The 16,821-nt window shown below is 41.8% G+C and overlaps 2 protein-coding genes across 6 annotated transcripts in view; one reads left to right on the plus strand and one right to left on the minus strand.

Annotated features, from left to right (window-relative positions):
• LOC108010443 (cuticle protein 21.3) overlaps positions 1–7,215 on the plus strand; it is a 29,735-nt gene extending 22,520 nt beyond the window's left edge. Inside the window, exons 1-5 of one of the 3 annotated variants that reach the window (XM_036820067.3) lie at positions 1,675–1,740; positions 2,950–3,217; positions 4,233–4,547; positions 6,524–6,629; positions 6,696–7,215. In XM_036820067.3, the coding sequence (XP_036675962.2) occupies positions 1,729–1,740; positions 2,950–3,217; positions 4,233–4,547; positions 6,524–6,629; positions 6,696–6,765 (771 nt within the window). In that variant the 5' untranslated portion in view covers positions 1,675–1,728 and the 3' untranslated portion in view covers positions 6,766–7,215. Of the gene's footprint in view, positions 1–1,674; positions 1,741–2,949; positions 3,218–4,232; positions 4,548–6,523; positions 6,630–6,695 lie in introns of those variants that run through there. The other 2 variants (XM_017075303.4, XM_070997382.1) reach the window with 2 other exon arrangements.
• A 4,964-nt stretch (positions 7,216–12,179) lies between these two features.
• On the minus strand, positions 12,180–14,162 carry LOC108010441 (uncharacterized). Of its 3 annotated transcripts, XR_011604723.1 has the most exons (4): positions 13,969–14,162; positions 13,597–13,918; positions 12,831–13,145; positions 12,180–12,745 (listed from the first exon to the last, which is right to left on the minus strand). XR_011604723.1 is itself a non-coding variant. In XM_070997683.1 (3 exons), exons 1-3 carry the CDS (start codon positions 13,971–13,973, stop codon positions 12,629–12,631), a joined length of 456 nt encoding a protein of 151 aa, XP_070853784.1. In that variant the 5' UTR covers positions 13,974–14,160; the 3' UTR covers positions 12,180–12,628. The 3 variants fall into 3 exon arrangements, 2 of the variants coding, with proteins under 2 accessions (XP_070853784.1, XP_036676012.2); XM_070997683.1 differs by lacking the exon at positions 13,597–13,918 and having other exon boundaries at positions 12,831–13,164; positions 13,969–14,160; XM_036820117.3 differs by lacking the exon at positions 13,597–13,918 and having other exon boundaries at positions 13,969–14,158.
• Between the last annotated feature and the right edge of the window lie 2,659 nt (positions 14,163–16,821).

A 16,821-nucleotide genomic window follows, 5' to 3' on the forward strand; every position in this document is an offset into this window, starting at 1 on the left:
CAAAAACTAGCAAAAAGGCCTCCCTGTCCAAAAATCGTGCCCACTGCCGCTGCCTTTCGAAATGCGGAGCAATCAGAGCCAGGCCTGCCAAGTCCTCAGGCCCGTTTGCAATACCCCCTATACAATACCCCCAGTTCCAATCTTCGACTCTGGGGCTCCCACTCTCGGTTAAAGCACCCCGATCCGACCCGATCCAATCCGATCGCCCAATTTCCGCGCCCATTTGGCGGCGGCTGCGTGAGAACTAGCAAAAAAATAACAAATGGGAACTGGGAGGTCGGGTATTCGGTTTGAGCTATACCCACTAGGTCGTATTAACCACCTTCAATGGGAACAAATATTTATTAGCAATTAACAAACAAATTCTAACTTTACATTTTTTCTCAAATAAATCATCTAAAATCGATAATTCGAAGCATAAATATTCATGGCTACCATTATATTGTTCATTTTTATAAATATATTCTCATGGATTAAGCCATGCAATGAATCATAACTCAAATTCGTAAATTAGTGTAACTATATGAAACTAAGTAGTTAAGTTTCAAAAATTAATAATCTTTAAAACATATGAATTTTCTTATTTTACATTTTCTTAAAATCAAAAATTTATTGATTATAATTTCAGTGATAATACATCTGTACAACAGCAAATTCAATAACATTATTTATGATTCAAGATAAATTCGTAACATGTTTTGTTCGTAACATGTTATTAACGATTTGGCCCCATTTGAGCTAGATTTTTTATACTAATAGTAAACATCCATAACTCTCGTAATGAAATAGAGTATAATATACTTAATTATAGTATGAAAACCCTGAAATAAAAACCTTTTACTATCCTTGATTTCGATGGTTGCAGCCACAACCATTGGTGACATCTAATATGCATCATATGGCAAACTATGCACAACACACATTATGCCTTCTCTGGACCCTCTGAACTTTTTGCCAACAAATTTAATATAATTTCATAGTTTCCCAAAGTATGCTTACCTAATAAAAGAGCTCCATAAAGTGCTGGCCACTATGCCCACTCAAAGCCTCAATTGCGGGGTATGAAAAGTCTAAAAAGTTAAACACAAAATGTCCGCAGGCTGGGCCAAAATAAAAAAGAGTGTGCAACGCACCGGGTGTGGTGGTGGGAAATGGAAAATCGGGGAGTCCATTAATAAAGCACTTGACAGGAGCCACGTGAGTGATACGGGGCCTGGAAATGAGAACGCGTCGAAGACTGCGCTGGTTCGGTGGCTGAAAATCAAAAATCAAAAATCAAAAATCGAAAAGCAACTATCGATTCGAGCGGGTTCAGTGGGTTCACCTTGTCCGCTGGCATTTCCTTTAGCCGCATTCGGACAAGTGCGGACAAATTTCCAATTAAACAATCGATGCTATTAACACGAAAGGCGATCTCTGCCATGGGCGGCACCGAAAGGGGGCGGGGCGGGGGTGGCCTGGTATTGCGTAGAGCGGCGCGCCTGCGCGTTTTTCTGCCTGCTTTGCCAACTAATGAAAACCCGTTCTCATCGCTGCTGCCACTTTTTTTGTTTTTCCAGTGATTTTCAATTTTTTTATATTTATTTTGCACCATATTTTGAGAGCAGACCGGCGGTGGCGGCGGCTGCAGGCGTATAAATAGGCCCAAAGAACGGCTAACCGAGACAGTTACCAATCGCAATCCAATCGAGTTGAGTCGAATTTTTTTGAGTGAATCACTACATTACAATGGCATTCAAGGTGCGTGATAGTACAGGTTGCAAACCCTGTTGTGGCCCTTCACTGGCAGTCGGATTGACGGGCAGAAGGAGTCAGATGCCCAGAGATACAAGTTGCCTGCACTTGTTATCCTTTCACTCGTCACTCGCCAGTCAACAGGATGGGGGCACTCCTTTGTGGTTCCTTTTTTTTTGTATTTCTTTTGCTGTCAGGATAACTGGGTTGGCTTCTGCTCGTGGCTCATGGCTCATGGCTCAGGGCTCAGGACTCAGGGCCGATGGCTCCTGACCAGACCCCCACTCGACCTCATCCGGCCAATTGAAAATGCATTTCGATCTCGGCTCGATTCGCAATTTAAATTCAATGCCCAAGGCAATGGAAACGAGAGCAAGACCAACACGCATGCTAATTGTGCGCTGTCAAGGGGCTACTCATTATGAGGCCCGAATCTGGGTCACTTTGAGCCAGGAATAGGCCATGAATTATGAAAGAAGTCGATTGGTAAAAGGCCAAAAGGACCACTTCAAGGGCTTTCGGTACAAATTAAAATAGAACTTGTGAGAATTTTTAATTTTCAATTACCTTTTGTGAGGCTGTCATTGCATTTAAATGGAAATTTACCATTTTAAAGCCATTTTTGCATCATTATTTAACTCTTCTGATAGCCCCACCCATTTTCTAAGATGCTGATTGGCATTTCGTGGCTCTCCAAAAATAGAGTTGTGCAGGAATAGGCATCTGGTAATCGGCCATAAAATATGAAAGAAAATCAAGTGGTAAAAGGCCCAAGGTCCTATCACCAAAGGGCATTTTGTTCAAATTGAAATAGAACTTGTGAGAATTTTAAATTTTTAATGTGATGCCATCATTGCATTTAAAAATTCCAAATTTTTACATAATAATTTGGCTCTTCTGATAGCCCTCCTTTTTACTGAGATGCTGATTGTTATTTCGTTGCTCTCCGAAAATAGAATTTTCTCCAATCAGCTAACGATTTACCTATTTTCAAACTGTTTTCGCATTGGACAGCTCTGCATGTCTTTCGATTAGGCGATAGACATCTGTGCAGCACCCTTTCAAGGTTATGTGCCAACTATTTGCCCGGGGACAACTTTACCAACTTAATTAAAAGTTTGTTTGCCTGCAATTTCCTGCAGAGCGTCGAACTGCGCCAAAAGCAGACACCGATGTACTACTATACTATTCCGCATAAATATTGCCCATCCGCAGGTTGTCCTCTGTGTGGCTCTGCTGGCGATGATCGCCTGTGCCCATGCGAAGCCCGGCGGCCCGGCGGCCTACTCGATCAGCGCCCCCAGCGTGGACCACGCCTCCGTGGGCAGCACCCAGGAGCACACGGTGAAGGGCCACTACGGCCAGTCCTCCCAGTCGGACTACGCCAGCCAGGTGCAGACGGCCCACTCGCAGTCCCATGTCCAGCGCTCGAGCATCAGCAATGACGCCGGCCTGGCGCCCGTCGCCGCCCACGGCTACGCAGGTGAGTGCCGGATCCTCCAGGATCTGCATCGGTCACATCCATCCACCCAAGCCCACCCAATCCACAAGAGAAACACCGCCGCACCACCCAGCACAAGCTCACACCACTCACACCCACCACCTTTCACCCCCCTGCACGTAGACGCAGTGATGGTTCAGGTTCAATTCCACCTTTAAGTGAAATTCGGCAGATTTATGTTTATTCTCTAGATACACAGAGAAAATTCTGACGTTTCTGGCTGAGTTGAAAATGTTCTTAAAAATTGAACGACATTTTTAAGTTGAAAATGTTTTTATTTTGCTCGAATCAAGTTGAATTCGCGGTATTTAAGTACATTGTAAGTACAAATAAACAATTAATTCAGTCCTTAGTGTATATTTATCAAAAAGTTGTTAAATAAACTCAATTTAACTTTTCTGTTCTCACCATTTCGTTCTTATATTGATACCAAAATGTACTTACACGGTTTTTAAGAACGAATATTCTCAATTCAAGAGCAATGTTAGATAGTTTTCTCTGTGTGCTTGCATTTTTAAATGATTAGCCCACAAATCAATTAATCGATATTGCGATTATCACTTTATAAAATTCAGTTGTCTAGAGACCTTTTCCCATTTCAGTTACATTTTATTTTGAATATTTATCTTATGTTTTTTCTTTGTAATGCATAACTTATTCACAAAGGGTGCCTAAAGCAGCTAAAATAAAACCAGCAAAAATTTTATACATTTAAAAGACGAAGGAATTAATTGTCTGCAATATTTTATAATATCTAAAATATTTAAAAATAGTAAAGCAAAGTTAGGCAACTATAATGTAAATATAGCTTTTTATAGAAAGCGAAATGAATAATTTTCTGTGTAGGTCTATCTCAGATAATACTTGAACTAGATCTCAGGATGATATACCTCCGATAGAATCATTTGAAACAGATAGAACACACTAAGTTGCCTGCCATCACTGCCTAGTTGGTTGTTAACACTTTTAACCCAAAATTGGAAATGAAAAACCAAAGCTGCTCCGGCCCACGCCATCGCCGCGCCCGCCTACTCGCTGGGCTACGCCGGACACACGGCTCCCGCCCAAATCCAGGGCGTGGCCTACGGCGGACACTACGCGGCCACGGCTCCGGCCGTGCAGATCTCCGGACTGGGCCACCTGGGCCACTCCCTGGGACACCTGGGCCTGGGAGGCTACGGGGGCTACGGAGGCTATGGATATGGCGGCTATGGATCCTACAGCGCCGCTCCGGCCATCTCCCACGGATATCTGGCCCACGCCCCAGTCGCCGCCGCTCCGGTTGTGAAGTACGCCGCTGCTCCCTCGTACGGTAGGTGACCAGGATCTGGGATCCAGCATCCTGGAGTAACTAACGCTCATCCCTCCCCGCTCTAACTTCACTCTTCCGCACTTTTCGCACGCTTCTGTATTCCCCAATTCTGTTTCCTCAGCGATTTTCAACTAATTTTGCCACGAGTTTTCCAGTCTGCTAGCAGCAAAAGAACTTTATTGTGTTTTCGCCGTGCTGGCCAAGTGCACTTGGCAAAAACAAACTTTGCCCCGGGTAAAGCACAAAGTGCAAGTTTCGCTCCATCAGACAGAGGGATGTGATGTGGGGTGGACGTTTTCTGAGATATGGGATAGTGTTGGCTCCAAAGTTAATACCGTCAAATGGGAGAGGGGGCTCACATTGTTTGGAGATCGTTTTGATACAGCAAGCTAAGAGGAAAACTTTCAGGCAAATTGTTTCTAGTTGGGCCTTGAAAAGTGCCAGGTGGGTGGAAAACAACACAGAGATCACGGCGATAAGGCACAAATGATTAGGATTTAAAATGAAAAGGCCTGTCGAGGTTAAAGCCCCCAATGATCATTTCCCTTTGCCCGTCGATATGGATAGGGGTTCCCTTAGCAGCCTTAGGCAATCGATACATATCCCAACATCCCTGGGAAACAGCCAACAAAAGGGATAATCGGTTTTGGGTTCGTCCGCAATCGATTTGTCTTGCTAGAAAACAGATACAACTGCCCAGTGGGTGGGGGAATTCGGCGGTGAGGTAACCATCAGTCCAGGCGAGTAATCAATCATTCATTGCCTATCCTTTGTGGAGGCTTTAAAGCAACGGCCAAGGCGTGTTCTACACGGCAAGGTGGTCCCAAAACTGCATCCTAGTGCTACACAGAGAAAATAATGCTTAAGTTATAATGATCACTTTGATGGAAATCAGTTTTGATTCTATCTAGATACGGAAAGTATGACTTTGATATGTTTACCATTTAGCTTCTTGCTCTCTTGTTCCATTTCGGAGTGCTGTCTCGATCTTACCCAAAGTAATTTTGGGCTTGTTTCTTCCTTCTTCGATTTGAAAATTTGAATTTTGAGAGAAAACAGTTCCTTACTTTTTTTCCTGTGTGCTGATTCAGCTGGCCACGTCCAAGTCAGCGAGTCACCCAATCACCGAATCGGCCAGTCACCGTTCCCGTTCACTTGGGTGTCACTTGATTGATGTTGGCTGACGGTTCCACAGTTTGTGCATAGTGCACGGAGAGAAAAGTACCTCCAAGTGTTATTAATTTTAATATTTGTAATGCGCAGATTTAAAATGTACGTCATGGCTATTTTCCTGTCCTTATTTCCATTATGTGGACAATTTTCAAGCCATGGACGTTTTTCACAGCAGGGGGTAGTTTGACCAAAAGGACATTGCACCGAAAGAAATTGTATCGCAAATACTTATAAATTATACAAAGAATATACATAGAATAGAATAGAAATCCTAGCAAAATTTTTAAAACTCTAAAATTGTAATACTTACAATTTCACATATAATATATAATCTTTAAATGTAATATGAGTCCTTGGAAGCTTTAAATGGTTTCTGTTTGTATTTTGCCAGTCCAAAAATATTTTTTTAAGTTCCCAAGCTCGGAAATGTTGTGTAAACAACCAAAGCAAACTAAAATCTCAAGGGAACTGAAATTCCCAATGGTTAAGAGCGGAGTACTTGGTATTTTGGCCCTGTGCAGAATGTTGTGCCACGAGCCTGGTGGGTGGTGGTCAGGGCATGTCAGCCGGTTGCCGTTGACAACCTTTAAGTGGCGCATTGGGCTGGGGAGCCCAGGGGCCGGTGTATTGTCCAAACAATGGACACGATGCTAATTTGGGGAAGCTCTATCTCGACCTCCTCGGCGACTATCTCTTTCAGCCCGGCCATCTGTCTCTGTCCATCTTTTTCCCGTGTCTTGGCTTGTTATGTGTGTTTTTGCATTAAAACCTGCTAACGTTCTGTGTTGTGTGCCATCCCACAGCTCCTGGAATCATTGGACATGGCATCGGACTGGCCGCCCCCGCATACGCAGCCCCCGCCTACGCCGCCCCTGCCTACGCCACGCATCTGGGCGGGCCCGTTCTGAAGTGAGTATCCGGCTCGTAGGACCATATTAATAAGGTTGCCTCATAATCGCCACCCCCGTCTTTCAGGGCTGCCGTCGCCGCACCCGCCCTTGTGCACACATCGGTCTCCGGCCACGGCATTCACTATGGCTACTAGGGGAGCCACCGCCCAACGCCACCGCCTCCGCACCGCTCCACCCCCGCCACCGCCCCACTCGCCCATAGATCCGTCTGGCTAACAACACTAATAGGAACAATAATACCCAGAGCGTGTCGGTAGCCGTTCGCCTTAATTAAAACTCAATTTGTTAACTGCACCGAGAGCCTGTGACCTGTGCGCCGTTCTCCGTTCTACGGAGCCAACCCCACCTGACCTCAACCCACCTGGGCAACGGAGATGGGCACGGGGGATGCAGCGCACCCCGCACGCTCCGTTTTTATTAACGTGTTGTTGGCCCGGCCCCAGAGCTTAGACCATCCCGCCCCCCATCCCGCATTGCGAATGCTGAATGTGTTTTTTTTTTTATCGCGGTTGAATTTACGTTGTATTTAAACTTATTTTGTAAACTGAAACGAAATGCATGTGGAAATGTTGGAAAAAAATAAACTCATTGTTATAACTGGCTGGCAAATGATGGTGGACGGGGATCGGGTCTCGGGACTGGGGACTTGGCCTGTCGCAATATGATATATGATATGATAGGATGCAAGCACTGCAGTGCTCTGCTTTTTTGGCCATGATGCGGAGCAGAAGCAGGCCGAGATTTATTTGCCACGCATCAGTTGATCAGCATACTTTATGGCGCATAACACGACGCCCGTTTCATAAGCGTAAGTCTTTCAGCTGAAAAGCTACAGTCACAGTGCCCGGCAATCGCGGTAACTTCCCGCCATGAAACGCACTGTGCCAGCGACCATAAATATGGCGAGTGTAGTCCGCCAAATACCAAGTGAAAGCGCAAAGGTCCAGAAAACCAATTTACGTCACATCGGGCATCGCACATGGCCCGAAATAGATGAGAACCCGTTTATTTCGGTCCTGGCCTAAAATACTGCCTAGAAAGAGATCCGCAGCAATTCGATGGCATTAAAAATGTCACTGCGTCCGCGGGAGAGTGAAAGTCAGAGCTGGCCGGCTAAGTCGGACAAAGTTGAATGATGGGGCTGATGGGGCGCCAAGGACGACGGCTTCAAGAGCCATCAACAAGGATAACTCTGAGCCGGAATAACTGGAAAAGCAGTTGGGGGCCGAGCCATGCCAGGGCCAATTCAAAATATAAATAAACCTCTTTTCTCGCTCATTGTGTGTTCATTAAAGTGCTTTATTGTGCCTTAATGCAAATACTTCATACCTTAAATCATCGGGTGAGCAGAAAACTGATGTCGGGATGAATCTGCTATATAATTTTTCTCTTTCTCCGGTACTCCATGCACTGAAACCGTACAAAAAGACTTTGTACTTGTATTAAAACCTCAGATATCATCAGATATAAAGATATTTGCTTGTTTATTTCGATGTTTAAGTTATTTTATCTTAATATTCGATACTCGTAGAGTAAAATGGTATATAAAATCCGTCGAAAAGTATGTACAATTAAATTTACATTTAGGAACTGTGAGCTTGCCCTCGGCTGACCAGCTTAAATAACTGGAATAAACAGGATATTGATAAGGGGTGAGAGCAAGGACATGTCGCTAAATCTATGCTCATTTAGAATCCAAGTACCACAAGAAAATAATATTAATACTTATATTAATACATCAAATTATAATAAAATATGTTTTCGGTGGGCTGCAGTGTACATTTATACAATATAACCAGCAATTATGATGGCAATATTCGCTGATCGCTACTTTGAAGACTGCTCTTGGCTGCTCCTCCTCCAAGCTCGAGGTCGACGCACAGGAATCCTAAGACACGTAGAATTGGCGGTACTGTCCCTCAACAGGTTGCCCATTAATATTCACTTGGCTATAAAACCATAGGTAAGCCACATAAAATTTGTCATGGAATACGGTTAGGCTCGCACCCATTCTCGGATCTTGAATCACACGCAAAACGACGAAAACAAATTCTTTGCCTCGTCAGATTTTTGGAAATTTATCGCTGATCTGTAGCCCGCACTAGGGCTTCTTCTTCTCCTCATTGAAGCTCGAGGTCAGCTCAACCTTAAAATCATCGCCAGCGGCCAGGATGCGCGCCATATCGCTAAGGAATGAATGGAATTCACCAAATTAAAAAAAGGAAGAACGCTATAGTCGAGTACCTTGATTATCAGATACCCATTACTCAGCTAAAGGGGCCAAAGGGAAATGGAGATATGCAAGCATTAAAGCGAGATTAAAATGCTCCACCTATGCGATCTGAAAACTGTGGGCGCCTCAGGCTTTGGCGGTTTGTGGGCGTTAGGGTGGGCGTGGCATATCCGGGTAGCAAACTTACGCCGCGAACAAGGCTACGGAATCTAAATCTGAAATCCCAATTCTCTATCTTTCATAGTTTCCGAGATATCCGCGTTCATATTTACGATTTTTTGAAGTTTTTGGTCGGGTGGCAGACCTTGTTGGGTCAATCGATAGGTATTGATGAGAACAATAAATGCAGTTAAATTTTATATTCTAGCATCAAAACTTTAGGAGCCACAGTTTTGGGTGGCTTGTGGGCGTTAGAGTGGGCGTGGCACATTTCTGAAACAAACTTGCGCTGCGCAGGAATCTCAGGAATCTGCATGACTAATCCCAGTATTGTAGCTCTTATAGTTTCCGAGACGGACAGATGGACAGACGGACATGGCTAGATCGACTCGGGTAGTGATCCTGTTCAAGAATTTATATACTTTATGGGGTCGGGAACGCTTTTTTTTGCCTGGTACATAGTTTTCGACGAATCTAGTATACCCTTTTACTCTACGAGTATCGGGTATAACAAGAAGAAACGCTTAAGTCGAGCCTTGACTATCAGATACGCTTTACTCTGCTTTTAATTTCAATTAATACAAATTTAGGAGCATTCTCACATACTCACTTTATTTTACTTGTATTTTAAATTTAAGTTTAAACAGCATTATTTACATTTAACAGTTTTAAAAGTGTTCAATTTCATATTGTATTAGTAGTATTATGTGGTTCAAGAAAGAGTTAAGTATGGCAAATGATGCAAATCTGTCACTGCTATATAAGCCAAGAAATCTAACTTCTACTGGGTTTCGGGCCAGGTTCAGTGTGTAGGATTCAATCTGAAAGAAAATGTATTAACTTAAAGGTTATTGGTGCTCTTTTTGACTCACAACTGCCTCCAATCTTTGATCCAAACCTGGCTTGAAGAGAGTCCGTTGACTTAGCAGTTGCACCATCTCTTCGTGAGCTTCCAGCACGTAAAATATATTGTACATGTTAAGCAGATAGTCAATGAAGTAATAGGCTGTGAATAAAGTAAAATAAACTGCTACGTTCTTGGGCCAATATATTACCCAGTTCCGGTTTTTTTTAAAGATGAATAATACGTAAAAATTTCCCACCAAGTTTAAATAACTAATGATGGTCGTGATCACGACCTCAACTTGGTAGGTTCTTAAAAGCCATTTGATAAGAGCTTGTAACTCAGATTGGGAATTAGATACTTCTTCAAAGCGATCGGCAAGGCTACAGCAAGTGGTCATAAACACTCCACTCTTGCAAGGATTAAGGGCTTGTGTTTCGGATAGAAGCGCTTTCAAATCCTTATTAAGAAGGATATAGCGCCCTCGAAGACTGGCCATAGCAATAAAAAACTGGGTAGCAATTCCATTTATTATAAGCGCTACGCTCATCATATTCCAAATGCGTATACAAACGTCTATAGTAAGATTAAATCTTATTAGATAAAAAATAGTCACAACTTGTATTATCTCCGATATTTTAACACAGAGGCACTTGATAATGATGCTTCTTTGGCAATACTTGACTATCTCAGGATGGTTTTGAAAAAGCCGGCGGAACGAGTTGTAGAGTCGAATGAAGTTCCTACGATGAGTCCAACGACTGACCAAAGCCACGATAACACAAATCAATCGAGAGCATTCTACAAACAGAGACGTGTATTCATGAAGAGCGTTAGCATTCCTTAGGGACATGGTGAAAAACTCCGTTTTTATCAGCAAGTAAGTAATTGAGATGAGGATAAGTATTTGCAAGCAGACTGCACATGTTGTAGCTCTTTTAGTAACTTTAGGTCGACCCGTTTTCAAATCCACCTCAAAGTTTATAAGGCCTGTAGTACGCCCGATAAAATATAAGATGTATAAACACCATTTGACTAGACGAGCCATCGCAGTATACTGAACAATTGCTCGGGTGGAAAGTCTATTCTGAAGTTTTGACATGTGTATATCCTTTAAAAATGATATCAATTCATCTGCAATCACATAAAATATTGGCATTATAATGACATCAAGCTCTTTGAAATATGACATATTTGACACACACATCTTGATTTTAATTTCATATGAAAGTTGTGTTGTTGTTGGTACTGCAAGCTAATACTGCAGTGCACAGTTTTCTGTTTTATATAAAGATTCGGTGTTTTATACTCAGCTAATGGGACCAAAGGGAAATGGAGATATGCAAGTAGCAAATCGAGATTGAAATCTGCCACCTACCCGTGATCTCAATATATGGTTATGTGGGCGGTAGACAGATTTATGCGTTATGGGCGTTAGAGGGGGCGTGGCAAACTTTTTTTTTGGTCAATCGATAGGTATTGACGAGACTAATGCATTTCAGTTAAAATATTTTTCTAGCATGAAAATTTCGGGCGCCACAGGCTTATGCGGTTTGTGGGCGTTAGAGATGGCATGGCATATTCGCGTAACAAACTTGCGCTGCGTACAAGGCTACGGAATCTAAATCTGAAATCCCAATTCTCTATCTATGATTGTTTCCGAGATATCCGCGTTCATATTTACGATTACGTTTGTGGGCGTTAAAGTGGGCGTGGCACACTTTTTTGGGTCAAACGATAGGTATTGATGAGAACAATAAATTTCAGTTAAAATTTTTATTCTAGCATCAAAACTGTAGGAGCCACAATCTTGGGCGGCTTGTGGGCGTTAGAGTGGGCGTGGCAGCTTGCTAAAACAAACTTGCGGTGCGCAAGAAGCTCAGGAATCTGCATGCCAACAAATAGTATTGGCTACTACTAAGGCTTGGATAGAGAATAAAAACATAATTGTCCGAAACTAGCGCATTAAATAAATTATTGAGCCGAATGTTTGGTAAGCTTTGTTTATTTTTACCATTGCCGCATTTTGACTTGTGTAAAAATTACCACTTTAAATGTATCACAAAGTTTTTAAGTAGCACCAAAAACATTGATTTATTATATTTTACAAAACAAGCATTAGCAAAATGTATGTGAACTGATAATTAACCTAATAGAAATTAACCTAATAGAAAGAGCCACCCACAAGTAGTTGGCACTTTACAACACCGGATTTTGTTTTCAATGACTTGGAAAAATTCAGCAGAAGTAGGCGTATGGGCAACTGTCATTGAATGTTCCAGCAAACGACAAAATGAAAAATCTAAGACATGTGTTGGTGTGAAGAAGCACTTAAAAATTTTTAATATTTTACAAAGCAGGTTCAGAAAAAATTGATGTGAACTGTTCCGAAAGCCGTACGGAAACTAACATAGACAGGACACAAACAATTTCGAACAAATAGAAAGTCATGGCGTTCTACATCATCAGATTGGCTTCTTTTTTTATGAAAACTCACGAGTTAAGCTGCATTCTGGTGATCGACAATGAGTGGGTCGTGGGCTGGAGCGGCTGTGAAGTCACCGGCCGAAGTCCAGGTGGGCAACGAAATTCCAACGAAAAGCCCTTTCGAGCGGAACATGATATCCAACTGGAACCATCTGGAGTAGATCTTTGGCTACATTAACGACATCGATTTGACTACGTTACAGCTGGGAGCACCATCAGGAAAAGCAGGAGAGGCAAGGGGTTTTTTAAGCTAAGCAGTTACAATTACACTTCTTTATAGCAAATTCGCTGATCTGATCTCGCAACAGGTCGGCTCCTCCTCTTCAAAGCTAGAGATCGGCTCAGGATCCGCGACTTGAGCCGATCGTCCTGTGAGAAGAGTACCATTGCGCTAAGGAATAATGGTTTTCGCCAAATTAAAAATTACGTTAAGGATACCAATATTATCGCATTATTTCGCCCGCCTTTATATTTACCTTGATCATCTCTTGCGGAAGCCCGTAGTATTCGTGGCTGAGCGGTTCTCCGTTTTTATGTGCTTGTTTGTAGAATTTTATCTTCGCCACAAATGAGCTGCCGTGTAGGACAGAGAGTTCAGCGTCCGTTCCCAAATCTTCAGAAGTCCCCACATCCAAAACATCAGAAATCAATTCGTTATTGTCTATTCCCTTGCCTAATTTTTCGATTTTAATCTCGTACAGGGGTATCGCCGTTATAGGCTCCAGCTTTTGGCACAGATGCAGAATGTTTGCGTTATCCTCGATCTCAAACAAGATTGGCTGGTCCAAAGGCTTAGATAGAAAAGAGAAACTTTTAAAATTATCCGAAATTAGCACACTAAGAAATTTGGGACCTAAAAACACTTTAGCTTGTGTAAAAATAACACTACGGAAATTTGTATTTTATGTTAATGTAAAAGAACTAGAAAATTATAGGATTTTACAAAACTAGTATATGAAATGATATGAACTATTCGGAAATTAGTATGATTTGTTATGTTATTTGGAAAAATTCAGTCGAAGTAAACGAACTGACAACTGTCATTACGAACTTGAATATTCTAACAAAACAGCTTATATAAAATCTTAAACCCACCATATTTTGATTATATTTGATATATGACTTTTGATATTGGGTTGTGTAAAAATTACCACTACGTTAAATTTCGATTATTGTGATGCAAAAAACCACTAAAATATTTGTAATATTTGAAAAAGTATTGGAAAATTTGATGTGACTCACCACATCTCGACTATTTTCAAAACTTTAAACCACTTGTATTAACAGCATCTTGGCGCTTGTGACAAATTGACACTTAAATTAAATTAAATTTCGGGTTTTGTTTTCGTGATAAGTAGCACTACAAAATTTTTAATATTTTACAAAGCCAGTTCAGAAAAAAATCGATGTGAACTGTTCAGAAAGCCGTACGAAAATGAACCTTATAGTCAGGGGCACACCCAAGTTCAACCAAATGGACAGTCATGGCAATCTACAGCACTGGATTTGTCAGATTTGTTTTCAAAGATTTGGAAAAATTCAGCCAAGGTAGGCGTGGTTGCAACTGTCATTGAATGTTTCAGCAAACGACTAAACGAAAAATCTCAGACTCACCTCATCTCGACTATTTTCAAAACTTGGTAATACTTGCACTAAGAGCATCTTGTCTTTCGAAAAATTACCACTTCTTTAAATGTTGGGTTTTTTGTTGGTGTAAAGTAGCACAACCAATTTTTAATATTTTACAAAGCAAGTTTAGAATAAATTGATGTGAACTGTTCAGAAAGCCGTACGATAATGAACCTTATAGTCAGGGGCACACCCAAGTTCGAACAAAAGGAAAGTCATGGCATTCTATATCACCGGACTTGAAGCATTTTGTTTACGAATCGATGGGAAGCGAAACTGAGTGATTTCTGGATCAAAACTACTGAATTGATTTGCTACGCAAACTAGTCTCTCAGTTTTAAAGCTATCAGGATGAAACCTTGCCAAGTTTTATTTCTATTGCAGGTGGTATATAAGTAGGAACGAGCCGGATTGGACAACTGTATCTTATAGCTTCTATAGGAAGGATAAAAAAAAATTTGTAATGCAAAAAACTTATAACTTTGGGGTTTTATTTACATATTACCTTCTACTCTTGGGATTATCATTCTTTTAATATTTTAGAAGTTCGAATAAAATTTAAATCAAATCTTACGACTTTATCATATAGCTGCCACAGGAATGATTGGATTATTAATGTCAAAATTTTTACTTATTTCGTTTATTTACGGTAGTAAATTAATATGGAATTAGTTTTTTGTAATTAGTTCAGAGTTTTTTTACAATCGGAAAGCTCTGTACATACAATGCCCCCACGGTAACGACCTGCAAGTGTATAGAAGCATCGACGTGCCGAAGTTAGATTCCTTTAAGCTAATATGCGTGCATAAGTTTTACCGCCTTATCGGTATAGTACCGTAAATATAAACTGCGTTTGAAATCGTTTAAAGTGCCTTCCACAAATCCCTGTTTTGGCAACTGCTAGCTGTCAGAACGTGGCCACTTGGGGTTACGTCCTAATTATGCAGCTAATTAGGGAACTAAACTTGAGTGCCTGTCCTTGGAGTCCTGCTGCAGTTTTCGGGTTCTCCCAGGACAGGTGAGTTGGCCACAGGTGGGCGGAGCACCATCCCGCCCAAGGGAAATTCATTGTTTGTCTTTGTATCTGAATGCTGCGCTTTGTTTTGCCAGCTCGTTTGGGGAAATGAACAGGATGCGGTCCTACGCACACACATGCCTCTCACAAAATACTCACAGGATACGCACGCACACGTGGGCTTATTTAGTAACTATATTTGCTTTTCGTCTCATACGGCTAGTTTTCCATTTCTTTTCCTTTGGCTTTCCTTTGCTGCTCTCTGTTTGCTGTTACCTGGTGTTTGTGTATCTTCCTGGCCGACACTAAATTGGAATTTTCCATGCAAATATGCCGTTGGGGTGAGGGTCGAAATTTATCCCCCATTTCAGTCGCTTTTGCGTCGTTTACCAATTAATATTTGGCCAAGAAATTGAATAAGTTTCAGTACGTGGCGGCAATCAGATGGCCACCACGACCACATTTATTATATTTGCAGCCTTTTCCTGCGGAGCCTTATGGTGCCTTCATGTTCGTGGAAATGGCTTAGTCAGCGGGTCGTCCGTCTAATGCAATTGTCGTGTTTTGGCTACGGATTCAGGACTCGCATTCCATATTCCGGTTCCGTTTTGCTCTTGGCTCGCGCTCCACTTACTGTTTACATTGGCCCGCTGCACTGGATGGCCTTGCCAGCAGGTGTCCTGCCAAGAACCCCTCCAAGGACACGTTTTTGCCAGCCCCTCGGGGGCCAAAATAACCACTCGATTGTCACCTGTTGGCCAACAAGTGCGGCATTGCCGTGAGGCTGGGAGACTGACTGGCAGAGGCCTCAAATTGCATAACACAGTGCTTCAATTGTTGTGGGCCACCCAGAATTATGTCTATACCGCCTGCAGCAAGGCCACTGATTTTGCAGATTAAAGTGGGGTAACTCGACTTAAGAGCATCAACATTTTGAGGCCAATATTAACAAGTTCGGGGAGTGATTGACTTTTTGATATACCTGATATTAAGCTTGGGCTTTAAGATATTTTAAATTATAAGCATGTTTGGATTATATGTGGTAGGAAGATAGAATGGGGCAGAATGCTTGTAGGCTTATTTATTTTAGGTGGGGTAGGTTGACTTACAAGTATTTAAGTATTAATGAGGCTTAGAGAAATTATTGAAATTTAAGACAGGGACTGCAGCTAATTAATAATAATCTTTTGATGCGAAGGAGAGGAAAACACTATTAAATTACATCCTCTTTGCACAAACTATTCATTTCCAAGTAATTCATTTACTAGCCAATACAATGATATCATGGAATCAAATATAAATCCAGGAGTGGCACCTTTAAGTTGATTTTATAAAACTATGTAGAAAAACGGCATAAGTCTGTACAGGGAAGCCGTGTTTTTAAGGTGAGTTTTAGTTTAAGCGAAACAAAATGTATATTAATAAAGATCAATATATTTGATATTTAATTTTGAATATTTTAATAAAAATCGTAAATAATCATCTTAATAATTACGGTCCCTGATTTAAAATATTTCTAATTTTGAGCTTGGGTTTAAAATGTATTTTCCAGTTCTTATCTTGTGTATTGGCTGTATATGGAGTCCAGCAGTCCATCCTTGGAAACTGATGTTGGGTAAGTACACATCCACATGAGCCAGGTTCTTCGATGATTCCTCGCAGTGCACATATGGATGCACAGGTGGAAAGTGGCCACTCAGAGGATTCGATGCTCGCCATCCGTGTTTGCATTGGATATCGCTGTGAACAGCCGACCCCCGGCCTCATGGTCATCATCATCCCCATCCCCTTTAGCCAGGGGGTAGCCAAGGTAATTGTTTCCA

This window comes from Drosophila suzukii, chromosome X, assembly GCF_043229965.1.
Source record: "Drosophila suzukii chromosome X, CBGP_Dsuzu_IsoJpt1.0, whole genome shotgun sequence".
Lineage (NCBI taxonomy): Eukaryota > Metazoa > Arthropoda > Insecta > Diptera > Drosophilidae > Drosophila > Drosophila suzukii.

Excerpts from the sequence above, each read along its gene's own strand:
- LOC108010441 (XM_036820117.3), bottom strand. The coding sequence starts at position 14,016 with ATGCTCTTAGTGCAAGTATTACCAAGTTTTGAAAATAGTCGAGATGAG. Across the intron at positions 13,146-13,968 it reads TTGAAAATAGTCGAGATGAG|CCTTTGGACCAGCCAATCTT; the intron begins GTGAGTCTGAGA and ends TTTCTATCTAAG. Across the intron at positions 12,746-12,830 it reads TTCCGCAAGAGATGATCAAG|CGCAATGGTACTCTTCTCAC; the intron begins GTAAATATAAAG and ends ATTATTCCTTAG.